Source organism: Cherax quadricarinatus, chromosome 73 (assembly GCF_038502225.1).
Source record: "Cherax quadricarinatus isolate ZL_2023a chromosome 73, ASM3850222v1, whole genome shotgun sequence".
NCBI lineage: Eukaryota > Metazoa > Arthropoda > Malacostraca > Decapoda > Parastacidae > Cherax > Cherax quadricarinatus.
The window spans coordinates 9,130,629-9,147,414 of record NC_091364.1 but is presented as its reverse complement, the minus strand read 5'-3'; the positions used below and the strand labels follow the sequence as shown (position 1 = coordinate 9,147,414).

The 16,786-nt window shown below is 42.9% G+C and overlaps 1 protein-coding gene across 3 annotated transcripts in view; it reads left to right on the top strand.

Annotated features, from left to right (window-relative positions):
- Positions 1-16,786, top strand: part of LOC128701100 (neuronal calcium sensor 2) — a 544,015-nt gene that overhangs the window by 513,918 nt on the left and 13,311 nt on the right. For all 3 annotated transcript variants that reach the window (XM_053794654.2, XM_053794653.2, XM_053794652.2), the window contains one exon: positions 2,030-2,158. In XM_053794654.2, the coding sequence (XP_053650629.1) occupies positions 2,030-2,158 (129 nt within the window). The remainder of the gene's footprint in view (positions 1-2,029; positions 2,159-16,786) is intronic.

Genomic DNA, 16,786 nt, shown 5'->3' with positions numbered 1-16,786 from the left:
GGAACATCCTGTCTCTGTCCACCTTGTCTATTCCCCGCAGTATCTTGTATGTCGTTATCATGTCTCCCCTGACCCTTCTGTCCTCCAGTGTCGTCAGTCCTATTTCCCTCAACCTTTCCTCGTACGACATTCCCCTGAGCTCTGGAACTAGCCTTGTTGCAAACCTTTGTACTTTCTCTAACTTCTTGACGTGCTTGACCAGGTGTGGGCTCCAGACTGGTGCTGCATACTCCAGTATGGGCCTAACATACACAGTGTACAGTATCTTGAACGATTCCTTATTAAGGTATCGGAACGCTATTCTCAGGTTTGCCAGGCGCCTGTATGCTGCAGCAGTTATTTGGTTGATGTGTGCCTCCGGTAACGTGCTCGGTGTTATGGTCACCCCAAGATCTTTCTCCCTGAGTGAGGTCTGTAGTCTTTGTCCACCTAGCCTATACTCTGTCTGCGGTCTTCTTTGCCCTCCCCAATCTTCATGACTTTGCATTTGGCAGGGTTGAATTCGAGAAGCCAGTTTCTGGACCACGTGTCCAGCCAGTCCAGATCACTTTGCAGTCCTGCCTGTGCGTGCGTAGTTGGATGAATCTTATTGTGGCTAGCTGGTCTAGTGGCTAATGCGACGGGCTGGAGTTTTGAGACTATGACCGCGGGTTCATCCCGGCCCGGGGTATGGTTTGTGTGTGTGTGTGTGTGTGTGTGTGTGTGTGTGTGTGTGTGTGTGTGTGTGTGTGTGTGTGTGTGTGTGTGTGTGTGTGTGTGTGTACAGTATTTGGAGGTATATAATTTTTTGACTGCATTATTTCTGCGTTTAGTGTGTTATTCTCTAGTCACTTATTCTTCTTGACCTCTCTGATACTATAGAAATATTACCTAACATTTGTGCAGGTCACATGTGTTATTAGTGTATGTGCGTCTTTCCATCCCTGCTCTGGTACTGTTCATGGAGAAGCTCTGTCCTTGTCTGCCTGTACTACTGTAGGTATACGGTATGTTGTGCTCGTATCTTTGCTTTTAAAATGTCAATAATTTGTTTATGCAGTGTTCGTAGCCTTAGTTCTTTACTTTCTGTACCATATATATTGCAAACCTCTCCACCTCTCACTTGGGACGTTGAAATAGTTGTGGGTTGAACTCTGGTCGATCACATCGTGGTGCTGGGGGTTCAGTTAGCCTGGTAATTGGGTTAAGAACCCTAGATAGCAGGAAGATTTTCCCTTTCATCAGAAATTCCTCATGCCTTATTGTCTATGACTTGGAATGTCTTAGGGTTGGGTTGCAATGCAACAGTCTGGTGGAAGGATGCATGAAGTTGAAATTTTATGATGTTAATTGTTCTTAGGTGATATTGAGGTTAGGTAAGGTTCGTCAGGAAACAGGACGAGTGTCTCCTTACGCGGGTCTTTGTCAGACGATGATCCGCCATTGGAGTTATTGGTCATCTGACCGAGGCCTTCCGCTGGCTTACCGGTCTACCCCTTTAAAAATTATGGTCATAGTTATAATTATTTAGTTTATTCTTTTTAAGGTGATATTTAATCTCCGAGGTTGCACTGTTGATCATTGCAACATGTCAGTGGAAAAGTTTCGCCACACAGTGGCTTCATCAGTCCAGTACAAAGAAGAATAGTGAAGATCAGGAAATAAAAGTAATCAGTCTCAGCCTGGAGTCGACGTAATCAATCCATCAACTGATGGATTGATTACGTCGACTCCAGGCTCAGGGACTGATTACCTCAATCTCTTTCTCATCTTCACTATTCTTCCTTGTATTGGACTGATGAAGCCACTGTGTGGCGAAATTTTTCCACAATAAAGATATCCCAGTGTTGCACAAGTGTAATTTGTCAGCTTGTCGGTTCTCTTAGGAATTTGAAGGTTACCAAAGTAGTGACAGATCACCCATGAATACTAAGGTTCATTGCTTAACGTGAATACTAAGTATTTTAATCAAATTTCTGGTAGTTGCCGGTGTACATGTAAACATAGCTGGAGTACCAGCGGTGGTGACCACCTTCTTGGCCTCCCACAGGAGTTCCTGCTGGCCATCGACGTGACGAGCGCGGGCACCCCGGAGGAGAAGCTCAAGTGGGCCTTCCGTATGTACGATGTTGATGGTAACGGTGTCATCGATGTCTCTGAGATGACCAAGATCGTCCAGGTGAGTTATCCCTTCACTGGGGGGAGGGGTCCTTCGTACTCACAAGCTTTTCATCCAAGGAATTAGAGGTACCCTCCCATTCCTTGGATCTACTTTGCCTACTATTCTCCAGGCGTTGTATGCCTCTTAATGGTTTGGCGATCGCCATGAATATTATAACAGTGCAGGTAGATTAACTCACCGACATGTGCAGAAACTCATAAATGTTCAAAGGTTTGCAACCTAATTAGTCCCAGAACTGAAGGTATCGTACTTTGAGGAGTGGGTGAAGGAACTTAACCTGACCAGCTTGGCCGGGAGGACTAGGTGTGACATCGTTCAAGATTTTAAGAGGAATTGATAGGTAAGGTAAGGACAAAGTATTTAAATAAAGAGGACCAGGATCAAGGGGGGCGGGTGGAACCTGAAGACACAGGTGAACCATACGGCGCTGCAACGGTGGAAATATTTGGAAAAGGAAGAGTCGTGGAGGGAAATTATCAACACAGTTTTAAGAGTAGATGCAGTAAGACCCCAGAGACAACAGCCCAGTAGGATGAACATCAAAATGGTATACAATACCGACAGGTTGGTAGGTAAGACACATAGGCAACAGTTAGGCAACTTTATTCCGAAACGTTTCGCCTACACAGTAGGCTTCTTCAGTCGAATACAGAAAGTAGGCAGGAACAGTAGAGATGTGAAGACGATGTAATCAGTCCATCACCCTTGAAGTCGAAGAATTTGAGGTTGTCAGTCCCTCGGCCTGGAGAAGTTCAGTTCCATAGTCAGGAACTATCTGAAGATCAAGCGACAGTGCGGAGACTTAAATACTGTCGGAAGGAGAGGTGCAGAGTAGTAGTAGTAGTGAGAATGTAGCCACTGAGAGGTCAGGTCCCTCTCAGATCCAACAGTTCTCACTTGGAAGGGTTGTCTAAGGCGTTTTCTGTACCAAGAGGCCATGTGTTGCAGTGTCTGACAAGATGAACATCAAAATGGTATACAATACCGACAGGTTGGTAGGTAAGGCACAATAGGTAAGTACGTGCTCCATTATAACCCTTTCCCCCATACAACTTTTTACACACACACACGGGGGGGGGGGGAGAACAACATATGGAAAGAGAAAAATAGTAAACAAATACTCAGAATAGATTAAAGGAGGTGAGAGGAGATGGTGGGTGAAGTGTCAAAGAGTGAAGGGAGAGATGAATTTATTCACCGAAAACCTGCACTTAGAGCAGTGGTTCCCAAACTTTTTCAGCTTGTTACCCAATTTAACATGCCACATAAAGCATGTTTCCCCTTTCACAAAATGTTGTTATTATTGATATATATGGCTAAATTAAAACACTTGAGATATTTTCTTTTATTTATTGTATTTGAACATTGTGCATCTCTAATGACTATTACCAAAGATGTCAAGAACATCAGTGGGATGGATGGAGTTGCATACTTGAAGCTAGTTTAGGAATTCTTGGCTTCATACCAGCTTATGTCTACCTCGGCTGATGCTCACAGATAAACTGACAGTGTGAAATAGAGGCAGCCTCAGGAAGTGAGTGACGCATACTGGACAGGTCGATCTGGGCTACTGAGTGACTTTTGTCCTGAAGCATACTTGTCAAAATACTTTTGGGTTTCCACACACTTAGCTATATATTTCTTCTTTTCTAATACTGTATATTAGTTTTTGATGTTTATTGTTATTTGGTTTAACTTTATTACTTACTTATAATAAGTTTACTTTACAACTTTATATACTAAGACAAAGTTAACAATAATCCTCATACCGGGTACCGCATTGTTTTCTTGATTTTCAGAATTCATAACTTTTTTTCTGTCACCCCTCCATTACCCCCCAAAAATGGTTAAATTACCCCCAGGGGGTAATTTACCCCCAGTTTGGGAACCACTGACTTAGAGGAAATGTATGACGACGTTTGGCTGCGTTCTGGACGAGAAAAGTAGAGAATGTCAGAAGACTACGGTAGGGGGCTGGGAGAGGGAAGAAAGGAGCGTCAGTAGTAGTAGTAGTAGTAAAGGTAACAGCAATGATAATAGCATCAGTAAAGTTAGTAGCGATAGTAGTAGTTGTAGAAGTAATAGCATAGTGTAGGAGTAGTGTAAGAATTTGCATTAGTAGTGGTATAATAATAGTACAAAAGAGAGAAGCACTGCTGGAGATGTACTGGCCCAGGCCAGGCAGGACTGGTGATAAAGTAAGGAAAGTGTCTACTCCATTTCCTGCTCCTCTTTTCCTCTCCCAAACCTTGGTGAAACTCACCTCTCTCTCTCTCTCTCTCTCTCTCTCTCTCTCTCTCTCTCTCTCTCTCTCTCTCTCACACACACACACACACACACATACACACACACACACATACACATACACACACACACACATACACACACATACACACATACACACATACACACATACACACACACGCACATACACACACGCACACACACACACACACACACACAATATACACACACAATATACACACACACAATATACACACACATACACACATACATACACACACATACACAACTATCCATACACAACTATCCATACACACATATACATACACACAGCAAATGTGGTCCCAATCTTTAAAAAAGGAGACAGACATGAAACACTAAACTACAGACCAGTGTCACTGACATGTATAGCATGCAAAATCATGGAAAAGATTGTCAGGAGAAGAATGGTGGAACATCTAGAAAGGAATGATCTCATCACAAGCAGCCAACATGGTTTCAGAGATGGGAAATCCTGCGTCACAAACCTACTGGAGTTCTATGACATGGTGACAGCAGTAAGACAAGAGAGAGAGGGGTGGGTGGATTGCATTTTCTTGGACTGCAAGAAGGCTTTTGACACAGTACCACACAAGAGATTAGTGCAAAAACTGGAGGACCAAGCAGGGATAACAGGGAAGGCACTGCAATGGATCAGGGAATACTTGTCAGGAAGACAGCAGCGAGTAATGGTACGTGGCGAGGTGTCAGAGTGGGCACCTGTGACCAGCGGGGTCCCACAGGGGTCAGTCCTAGGACCAGTGCTGTTTCTGGTATTTGTGAACGACATGACGGAAGGAATAAATTCCGAGGTGTCCCTGTTTGCAGATGACGTGAAGTTGATGAGAAGAGTTCATTCGATCGAAGACCAGGCAGAACTACAAAGGGATCTGGACAGGCTGCAGACCTGGTCCAGCAACTGGCTCCTGGAGTTCAATCCCACCAAGTGCAAAGTCATGAGGATTGGGGAAGGCCAAAGAAGACCGCAGACGGAGTAGTCTAGGGGGCCAGAGACTACAAACATCACTCAAGGAAAAAGATCTTGGGGTGAGTATAACACCAGGCACATCTGGAAATATAAACACATATGCAGTATAATGTGATCCTTTATTGACAACGTTTCACCCACACAGTGGGCTTTTTCAAGTCACACACAGATCTACCTGGGGTGGAAGGTACGGGAGTATTTATAGTCTTGTTCAGAATGTTGAGGTCAGGTGGAGAATGCTGCATCTGATGATCTACCGGGTGGAGTTATAGTCTTGGGTAGCTTGGCGGGGATATTTTACAAGTTGTGAGTAGACCTTCTGCAGTGTTCTATGTTCTTATGTGGGATAGCGATGAATACTCCCGTACCTCCCACCCCAGGTAGATCTGTGTGTGACTTGAAAAAGCCCACTGTGTGGGTGAAACGTTGTCAATAAAGGATCACATTATACTGCATATGTGTTTATATTTCCACTGTGTCGGTATTTGATACCATTTATTTCCACCAGGCACATCTCCTGAAGCGCACATCAACCAAATAACTGCCGCAGCATATGGGCGACTGGCAAACCTCAAAACAGCATTCCGACATCTTAATAAGGAGTCGTTCAGGACCCTGTACACCGTGTACGTTAGGCCCACATTAGAGTATGCGGCACCAGTTTGGAACCCACACCTAGCCAAGCATGTAAAGAAACTAGAGAAAGTGCAAAGGTTTGCAACAAGACTAGTCCCAGAGTTAAGAGGTATGTCCTATGAGGAGAGGTTAAGGGAAATCAACCTGACGACACTGGAGGACAGGAGAGATAGGGGGGACATGATAACGACTTAAAAATACTGAGAGGAATTGACAAGGTGGACAAAGACAGGATGTTCCAAAGACTGGACACAGCAACACGGGGACACAGTTGGAAGCTGAAGACACAGATGAATCAAAGGGATGTTAGGAAGTATTTCTTCAGCCACAGAGTCAGGAAGTGGAATAGTTTGGGAAGCGATGTAGTGGAGGCAGGATCCATACATAGCTTTAAGCAGAGGTACGATAAAGCTCATGGTTCAGGGAGAGTGACCTAGTAGTGACCAGTGAAGAGGCGGGGCCAGGAGCTTGGACTCGACCCCTGCAACCTCAACTAGGTGAGTACTAGGTGAGTACACACACACACACACACACACAGCACAAAGGTTGTGTTAGCCTTACTGACACCAACAGTGCTCTTTACTGTCATGTCCGAGATGACAACCATCCCTCTTCTAAAACTATCTACCTTTCTAGCCTTCATAGATACCGTTTTGTCAAATCAACTCTTGTACACTATTTTCCTAACATGATTCTTAGTCCTGACGTTGTGTTAATAGTATAAACCTGCCTTAATTCATTGTTAAATATTTTTATCTTCAGAGCACTCGTGACTCGACCGGAGTTTTGTCTCTTCCTTTTCTTTTGACCTGTCTTCCTTTTTCTTTGCCTTTCCTGTATTCTGGCTTTCTATTTCTTGCCTACTTTCCATCTCGGGCAATTTGTCCTACTGCCACCTTGGCGACTAGTTTTAGTGTTGAGTTACTTTAGTCTCCATTTGTTTAATATAATTCACTTTCATTACTCTATCACTGTTGCTGCCTCTGCCCTGGGCCAGTACATCTCTTGCAGTGATCCTCTATATCACTGTTGCTGCCTCTGCCCTGGGCCAGTACATCTCTTGCAGTGATCCTCTATATCACTGTTGCTGCCTCTGCCCTGGGCCAGTACATCTCTTGCAGTGATCCTCTATATCACTGTTGCTGCCTCTGCCCTGGGCCAGTACATCTCTTGCAGTGATCCTCTATATTACTCTTTTCTACTGCTAATACTACTGTTGCTGTTACCACCGCTACAACAACCACAAATACTTTCACTGCTACGACGCTACTAACTGCTGTTACTTCTACCATTGCTACTAACACTGATGCTACCTACTACTACTGCCGCTAATTCTACGTCCATCCTACTACTACTAGTACTACTAGTACTACTAGTACTACTACTACTACTACTACTACTACTACTACTACTACTAGTACTACTACTACTACTACTGCTGCTACTACTACTACTACTACTACTACTACTACTACTACTACTACTACTACTACTACTACTACTACTACTACTACTACTACTACTACTACTACCACCACCACCACCACCACCGCCACGCCCCTTTCCCCTTTTTTCCAATCACTACTGTATTTTATAGTCTTTTCTACTTTTTTTCGTCCAAATGGTGACTTGATAATGGTGCAGGACGGACCGAAACGTCGTCTTAAGGTTTCTCTCCTTGTCAAACCCCGTGTAAAAGAGAGAGAGAGAGAGAGAGAGAGTGAGTGAGTGAAGGAAGAGAGTAAGATAAAGAATGAAGGAAGAGAGTAAGAGAGTGAAGGAAGAGGGGGCTAGGAAAGGCAGTATTGATCATCATATGCAACAGGGATACCCCACTCCCTCCCTTCTTTTACCCCCTCTCTTCTCTCTTCCCCACCCATCCCTCCCTCTATCCCTCCACGCCCCTACCTACTAAAATTCCCCGCCCACTCGTACCTTCAAGGTAAGCCTCTTGGCTCTGGTCACGGGCTCTTGATCAGAGGATCTTGAGTTTTTTGCCTCTCCAGTTGTTCCCTGCATCAAATCTAAAAATTTCTCCCTTAACGGGAATTTTATATACGTATATAAACATTCGATTTATGTAATGTAATTTGCGGCCTGTGATTCGGTAGAAAAGCTGGAATTTGTATTGAATGCAGCGGGCGGATTTGAATTGTTCTGTTTGCATTGACGGATTGTTTGCAATTGATGATTGTTTTTAGACCGGGAAATTCATGACCAGATGACAGTAGTCAGTTTAATAGGATTTTGGTAACCTTGCTAAGAGCCAGTGCGTGTTCAGTTTTTTTTATTTCAGTCATAACATTGAATCAGTCTCTCTCTCTCTCTCTCCACTTTTATGCTCCAATTTCCCTGCTTTTCCTTGTAGTAGGAATGACTGTAAATTAGCAAAGGTTCGCAATTATTTTCATGGTAAATACTTTTACGGAGCGCTGCTTTAAGGCAATTTACAAGTGGCGATCGTTCTTTTCTTTGTTGATCGTTCTCATGTTTGTTGATCTCACGTCTGTGGATCGTTCTCATGTTTCTGTTGATCCTTCTCACTTCTCTGTTGAATTCTCTATTGATCGATCTCACGTATCTGTTAATCATTCTTATATCGCTGTTGACAATTTTCATATGTTGTTGATCATTCTCAATTTGTTGTTTATCGTTCTTATATCTCTGTTGATTGTTCTCGTATCTGTTGATTCTCAAATCACCTGTTGATTGTTCATATCACTATTCAGTGTTCTTAAATAACTGTTAATTCTCGTATCACTGTAGATGAATGGTTCAGAGAACCGACATGTTGATAAATTAGACACATGTGCAACTCAATAAAGATACCCAAGAGTTGCACATGTGTCTAATTTATCAACATGTCGGTTCTCTGAACCATTCATCTACAAACCTGTCAGACACTGCAACTTCTTGGGATCTTAATACTTAGGAATTCTTCGCTTGCCTAATTCTTGGGCACGACCTACTTCCACATTGAACAAATGTGACACCACCTATGACTGCTGCACCTCTCCTGCAATACGGTTTATAAGCTGCTTCTCCGCTCATATGCCGTATTCTACTCAAGATTGATGGACTGAACACATCGACTCAAGGTTGAGGGACTGATTACCTCATTCTCTTTCTTTTCAAGTTTCTCCTACGTATGGACTGATGAAGCCACTGTGTGGCGAAACGTTTCCTCAATAAAGATACCCAAGAGTTGCACATGTGTCTAATTTATCATCTCGTATCACTGTCGATTGCTCTGGTATCCCTCTACTCGTCATATTAAGTGCCCCTCACTGCTATCAACATGTGATTTTTACATTTGCGGCCATATTATAAACCCAGACTCGCCTGTACTACTGAAACTTCTCACACGGAGATCGAAATACAGTACATATATAGTTTTTCTATACTCTCTCTCTTCATGTGGGCTTCTTTAGTTCATAAAAGTGTTCATTATACTGAGGCTTATATATATATATATATATATATATATATATATATATATATATATATATATATATATATATATATATATATATATATATATATTATTTATTTATTTATTTATTTATTTAACAAGCCGGCTGTATCCCACCAAGGCAGGGTGGCCCAAAAAGAAAAACAAAAGTTTCTCTTTTTAAATTTAGTAATTTATATAGAAGGGGTTACTAGCCCCTTGCTCCTGGCATTTTAGTCGCCTTTTACAACACGCATAGCTTACGGAGGAAGAATTCTGTTCCACTTCCCCATGGAGATAAGAGGAAATAAACAAGAACAAGAACTAGTAAGAAAATAGAAGAAAACTCAGAGGGGTGTGTGTACATATATACAGTGGAACCTCAAAAATCGAACGTATCACATATCAAACGTTTCGAAAATAGGACCATTTTTTCGGACAAACTGTGTCCCTATTATCGAACGCGCCCCTATTTTCGGACCGCCGGGTACGGGACCTGTCTGCCGCCCACTCTGTCCGCGTCCCCGCGCAGGCGCCGTGAGCAGTCTAGCTTTGTTTATGCTTGAGTGAACACTAACCTGCGCTCTCACGCATTTTACAATTATTTCATTGTCTTTAGTGCTCGTGGGACTGTGAAATAAGCTGCCATGGGCTCAAAGAAACTTGCTAGTGGTACCCCTGTGGTAAAGAAAGTGAGAAGAACCATAGATGTGAAGAAGGAAATAATACAGAAGTATGAGAGTGGTGTGAGACTTGCTGAGCTTGCCAGGATGTATGGGAAAAACAAGTCGACCAGCGGTTCTATCCTGTCAAAGAAAGAACAAATCAAGGAAGCTGATGTTGCGAAAGGTATTAATATAGGGAGTGGATGAGGTGCCTTCTTCAAAGATGAAGGAGATTTGTGCCAAGTGGAATGATGTCCAAATGTTTGTGCAGAAGTACCACCCTGAGCAAGCTGAAACAAGCCATCTTTGCAACAAGTTCAGTGACAGAACCATGTCCCATTTTAGGGAAATGTTAAAAAGGCACCAGAAACAGAGGACTGTGGACAGTTATTTTGTGAGACAGGGGTCCAGTGACTCTCAAGCTGGTCCTAGTGGCATTAAAAGACAGAGAAGGGAAGTAACCCCAGAGAAGGCTTTACCTGAAGTCCTCATGGAGGGGGATTCTCCTTCCAAACACTAACCCCAACTCCCTCTCTCCTCCTCCCTATCTTCCAGATGCCATCACCAATCTTCAATAAAGGTAAGTAAAAATGTTATTTTATATGTATTACTATACATAATTAAAAACTGTAGTATTTGTTGTATGTAAAACTAATTAATCTCTATAAAATGCATTTTTTGTGTGAATATTCTTGGGTTTCTGGACGGATTAATTGTATTTCCATTATTTCTTATGGGAAATATTGCTTCAAATTTCAGACTTTTCGAATTTAGAACTAGCTCCTGGAACGGATTAAGTTCTATTTTTGAGGTTCCACTGTATGCTTGTACATGTATGTGTAGTGTGACCTAAGTGTAAGTAGAAGTAGCAAGACGTACCTGAAATCTTGCATGTTTATGAAACCGACAAAAGACACCAGCAATCCTATCATCACGTAAAACAATTACAGGCTTTCGTTTTACACTCGCTTGGCAGGACGGTAGTACTTCCCTGGGTGGTTGCTGTCTACCAACCTACTATTAGGAGGAAGTTCGGGTGAGATATAAGCGACTATTGGCAGAAAGGTGGGCTAGTGCAAAGATGAGTAGTGGGGGTGTTGAAGAGGGTTGGAATAGTTTTAAAAATGCAGTATTAGAATGTGGGGCAGAAGTTTGTGGTTATAGGAGGGTGGGGGCAGGAGGAAAGAGGAGTGATTGGTGGAATGATGAAGTAAAGGGTGTGATAAAAGAGAAAAAGGTAGCTTATGAGAGGTTTTTACAAAGCAGAAGTGTTATAAGAAGAGCAGAGTATATGGAGAGTAAAAGAAAGGTAAAGAGAGTGGTGAGAGAGTGCAAAAGGAGAGCAGATGATAGAGTGGGAGAGGCACTGTCAAGAAATTTTAATGAAAATAAGAAAAAAATTTGGAGTGAGTTAAACAAGTTAAGAAAGTCTAGATTTGTCAGTTAAAAACAGAGTAGGGGAGTTAGTAGATGGGGAGATGGAGGTATTAGGTAGATGGCGAGAATATTTTGAGGAACTTTTAAATGTTAAGGAAGAAACAGAGGCAGTAATTTCATGCACTGGTCAGGGAGGTATACCATCTTTTAGGAGTGAAGAAGAGCAGAATGTAAGTGTGGGGGAGGTACGTGAGGCATTACGTAAAATGAAAGGGGGTAAAGCAGCTGGAACTGATGGGATCATGACAGAAATGTTAAAAGCAGGGGGGATATAGTGTTGGAGTGGTTGGTACTTTTGTTTAATAAATGTATGAAAGAGGGGAAGGTACCTAGGGATTGGCAGAGAGCATGTATAGTCCCTTTATATAAAGGGAAAGGGGACAAAAGAGACTGTAAAAATTATAGAGGAATAAGTTTACTGAGTATACCAGGAAAAGTGTACGGTAGGGTTATAATTGAAAGAATTAGAGGTAAGACAGAATGTAGGATTGTGGATGAGCAAGGAGGTTTCAGAGGCGCAGGACTGCAGTGACTAAGGGAACACTATCAACATATGGGGTCCCAGACTATTCAACATCTTACCAGAAGATATCAGAAACACAGCTGGAACAAGTGTAGAAGCCTTCAAGAGGAAACTGGACAAGTATCTTCACCAGGTGCCAGATCAGCCATGCTGTGATGAATATGTGGGGCAGTGGGCCTCTAGCAGCAACAGCCTGGTTGATCAGGCAAGCACCAGACTAGCCTGGCCCATGGCCGGGCTCTGAGACTAGTGAAACTCTCAAAACTCTTCAGAGGTGTAGCAAAGGTAGGTTGCAATCCACAAGAGAAGACTAGTACAGTGGACCCCCGGTTAACGATTTTAATCCGTGCAAGAGGGGTAATTGTTATGCGAAATAATCGCTATGTGAATGAATTTTCCCCATAAGAAATAATGGAAATCAAATTAATCCGTGCAAGACACCCAAAAGTATGAAAAAAAAAATTTTACCACATGAAATATACATTTTCCCACACACAAAGAGAAGGATACATGCACAATAGTAGAGTAGTACATGCACAGTATATATTGTGCATGTACTAGTCTACTAAATGAAGAATAAATGACACTTACCTTTATTGAAGATGCAGCAATGACTGATGAGACACTGTGTCCTGGGAGTGCCTTTTCCTCCTGAGTACTGTAGGTCCTGTTTGGCATTTTCTTCCAGAACAGGCCTTATCACACTGTGTATGCCACTACGATTCTTAAATCTCTCAAACCAACCTTTGCTGGCTTTAAATTCACCAATATGAGCACTAGTTCCAGGCATTTTTCCCTGTTCACCTGGGTGTTAGTCGACTTGTGTGGGTTGCATCCTGGGAGACAAGATTAAGGACCCCAATGGAAATAAGTTAGACAGTCTTCGATGACACTGACTTTTTTGGGTTATCCTGGGTGGCAAATCCTCTGGGGTTAATTGTTTCTTGGTATTCTCAATAAGCCACACCAACAACGGTGCTACAGCAGCAGCAGCAGCAGCTGACAGTGCAGCAGCAGCAGCAGCTGACAGTGCAGCAGCAGCAGCAGCAGCTGTACCACCAATAGTAACGATGGTTGATTGGGGTTTATTATACAACCTGGCCAGCTCGGAGACATGCACTCCACTTTCATACTTATCAATGATCTTTTTCTTCATCTCTATTGTAATTCTCACCCTTATTGCTGTAGGGTTGGCACTAGAAGCTTTCTTGGGGCCCATGGTCACTTATTTTCCAGAAAATGCACCGAAAACACTGTAATAATACGAAATATTCCGATTGTATGCTTGGATGTTACCGCGGAGGCTGGCTGGTAAACAATGCCACCGGCGGAACATGTGAGCGTGGCTCAGGCCGCACATTGGACGCGTCTCGGACGAAAATCGGTAAGCGGGTTTTTAAGCGGTATGTGAGGCAAAATTTTTGCAATTAAAGTAAGCGGTATGCGAAATAATCGCTATGTGATGCCATCGTTATGCGGGGGTCCACTGTACTATGTGAATATGATAATGGTATACAATACCAACAAGTTGATAAGTAAAACACATGTGCATCAGTTATCATGTGGGGTTCGAACACGTGGATAGGGTAAAGTAATACTCGCGTAGGCTGGTAGTACGTATATTACGGATAATGTGGGTAGCGCCAAACAGCCGGCCTGCCTCCTTGCTCACTCTCGTATAACTGACCACCCACAGTACCCATATGTGAGGGGGTCTTTGAATACTGCTGTGGTCAGCACAATGTGAATACAGACAGTGACTCAGGCAGAGACTGTTGGTAGTGAGTCATCTACTGGTACACTGGTTACTGGTAACTGGTTACTACTACTGAGAGCTCGGCGACGCTAACGTATGTCTTCCCGACATACAACTAATACAAACTAGAGATGGCAGGTATATGGCTTGGGCTGATTCTATTCCAATGTTCTACTTATGTATGTTATAATGTTCAGTTGTTGTGTACTTTGACATTGTATAGATGGAGTGCGCGCCAGTGAGCGCCAGCGAGAGTCACACCCACCACCACCCATCCACTCTACTCACACCACCACCACCCACCTCATCTACCTGTGGTTGTTTGCACCCTTGTACCGGGTCCTAGAACTGTTTTGGCTCACGTAATTGGTCAAGAGATTGTAGCTGAGCGCCACCGATAAAGCCAGTTATGTGAGTTCACCGAGAAAGCGCATTTCTTCACGACGACAGTGTGAGTGTCGGCGTCATCACCGACAAGCCGTGCAGAAAGACGTTTCTGTGGCTAGTGTGCTCACTTGAGTGTTGTTGTTGTTCTGTGTTTCAGATTGTGATCCCACCGCTGCCACCATTTATCATGTGGGGTTCGAACACGTGGATAGGGTAAAGTAATACTCACGTAGGCTGGTAGTACGTATATTACGGATAATGTGGGTAGCGCCAAACAGCCGGCCTGCCTCCTTGCTCACTCTCGTATAACTGACCGCCCACAGTACCCATATGTGAGGGAGTCTTTGAATACTGCTGTGGTCAGCACAATATGAATACAGACAGTGACTCAGGCAGAGACGGTTGGTAGTGAGTCATCTACTGGTACACTGGTTACTGGTAACTGGTTACTACTACTGAGAAAGTAACTTTATTCCAAAGCAGTTTGCATATGGGCCCTACACAGTAGGCTTCTTCAGTCAAGTGCAGAGGCAACAGCAGAAGCAGTAGAGCTGTAAATTTACATATCTACTGCTTCTGCTGCCTCCTCTGTATTTGACTGAAGAAGCCTACTATGTAGGTGTAACGTTTCAGAATAAAAGTTACCTAACTGTTGCACATGTGTCTTACTTATTAACTAGCACCAGGTTCCTATATACTGCTAGGCAAATAAGGAGTGCATGTACAGTGGACCCTCGACCAACGATGGCATCGTATAACGTTAAATCTAACTAGCGATACATTTTAATGCAAAAATTTTGCCTCGACTAGCGCTAAAAAACTCGACCAGCGCGATTCATTCTGTTCGAGATGCGTCCACGTGTGGCCTGAGCGCGCCTCACTTGTCCCATGGGTGCCAGTGTTTACAAGCCAGCCACCGCGGTCATACAATCGGAACATTTCATATTATCACAGCGTTTTTAGTGATTGCACCTGCAAAATAAGTCACCATGGGCTCCAAGAAAGCTTCTAGTGCCAACCCTGTGATAAAAAGGGTGAGAATTAGCATGGAAATAAAGAAAGATTTTGAAGGGTTTGGGGCTAACCCTGAGACGCCTATGCCAATTGTGGAATCCATTGTGCCTACTTCAAAGATTAAGGAAATGTGTGCAAAGTGGGTTGAACTGCAAACCTTTATGGATGAAAATCACCCTAACACAGCTATTGCAAGCCATGCTGGTGACTATTACAATGACAATGTTATGGTCCATTTTAGACAAATCTTAAAGGAACGGGAGGTACAGAGCTCTATGGACAGATATGTTGTGCGACAGAGGTCCGGTGACTCTCAAGATGGTCCTAGTGGCATTAAAAGAAAAAGGGAAGTAACTCCGGAAAAGGACTTAACACCTCAAGTCCTAATGGAAGGGGATTCCCCTTCTAAACACTAACACAGTCCACACTCTCCCCTCCTCCCATCCCATTAATCATCATCAGATTTTTAATAAAGGTAAGTGTCATGTAATTGTACATGTCTTCTTCAGTTTGTGTGTATTAAAATTAATATTTCATATGGTGAAATTTTTTTTTTCAGTACTTTGGGGTGTCAGGAATGGATTAATTTGATTTCCATTATTTCTTATGGGGAAAATTAACTCGACTAACAATAATTTTGACTAACGATGAGCTCTCAGGAACGGATTAATATCGTTGGTCAAGGGTCTACTGTATATGGAAACCTGCCCATTCTTTTTTTTACACTGGAATCAAACCTGGATTCTTTGTGGTTGTGAACCAAGTAGTGAGCAGCCTTGTCACGATCTTGCACTCAGGTTTCAACACTCTTGTAATAACTCTTGCAGGAAATTAATGGGGCCAGCTGGGCCAACACCATTTACTCGATAGATTTTTTTTTGTCTTCACCAAAACTTTCTGCATTCCAAGAAGCTTTGCATTCAGTGACCTGCCAACGAAGCCCTTGATTACCAAGCTTTTTCCCGGTAATAATAATTGCAGTAGACTCTTTTTTTTTGCCCTGTGATGCATGAACAGTTCATGTTCTGTCAACACCACCCCTTTCACTTCTGCTGCGTCACCCCTACCATGGTGTTGGGGCTTGTGCTTCTAATGTTGTTACTTCTACCATGGTGGCGGTGCTTGTGCTTTTGACACTGAACTTCAGGTAGGTTGTGGTCCAAGTTTGCTGTACTGTATTTGACAGTGTTATGTTCCATACTAGATTCTCACACAGGTGAACCTTCCCATATAGCTTTACATTTGACTAGTTTTGAGAATTTATTTTAAATCTAGCAGCAACGAAATATGGATCCCGGGTTACAACCTATACAGATGTGACAGAGTGAACAGGCAAAAGGGTGGGGTTGGCCTCTATATCACAGAGTCATTTATATGCTCAGAATTACTAAATGCCTCAAATGATGATGTAGTTGAAGTTTTAGCAGTAAAGATCGAGAACCAAAACCTGGTCATTGTGGTTGTATACAAGTCTCCAAATGCAAT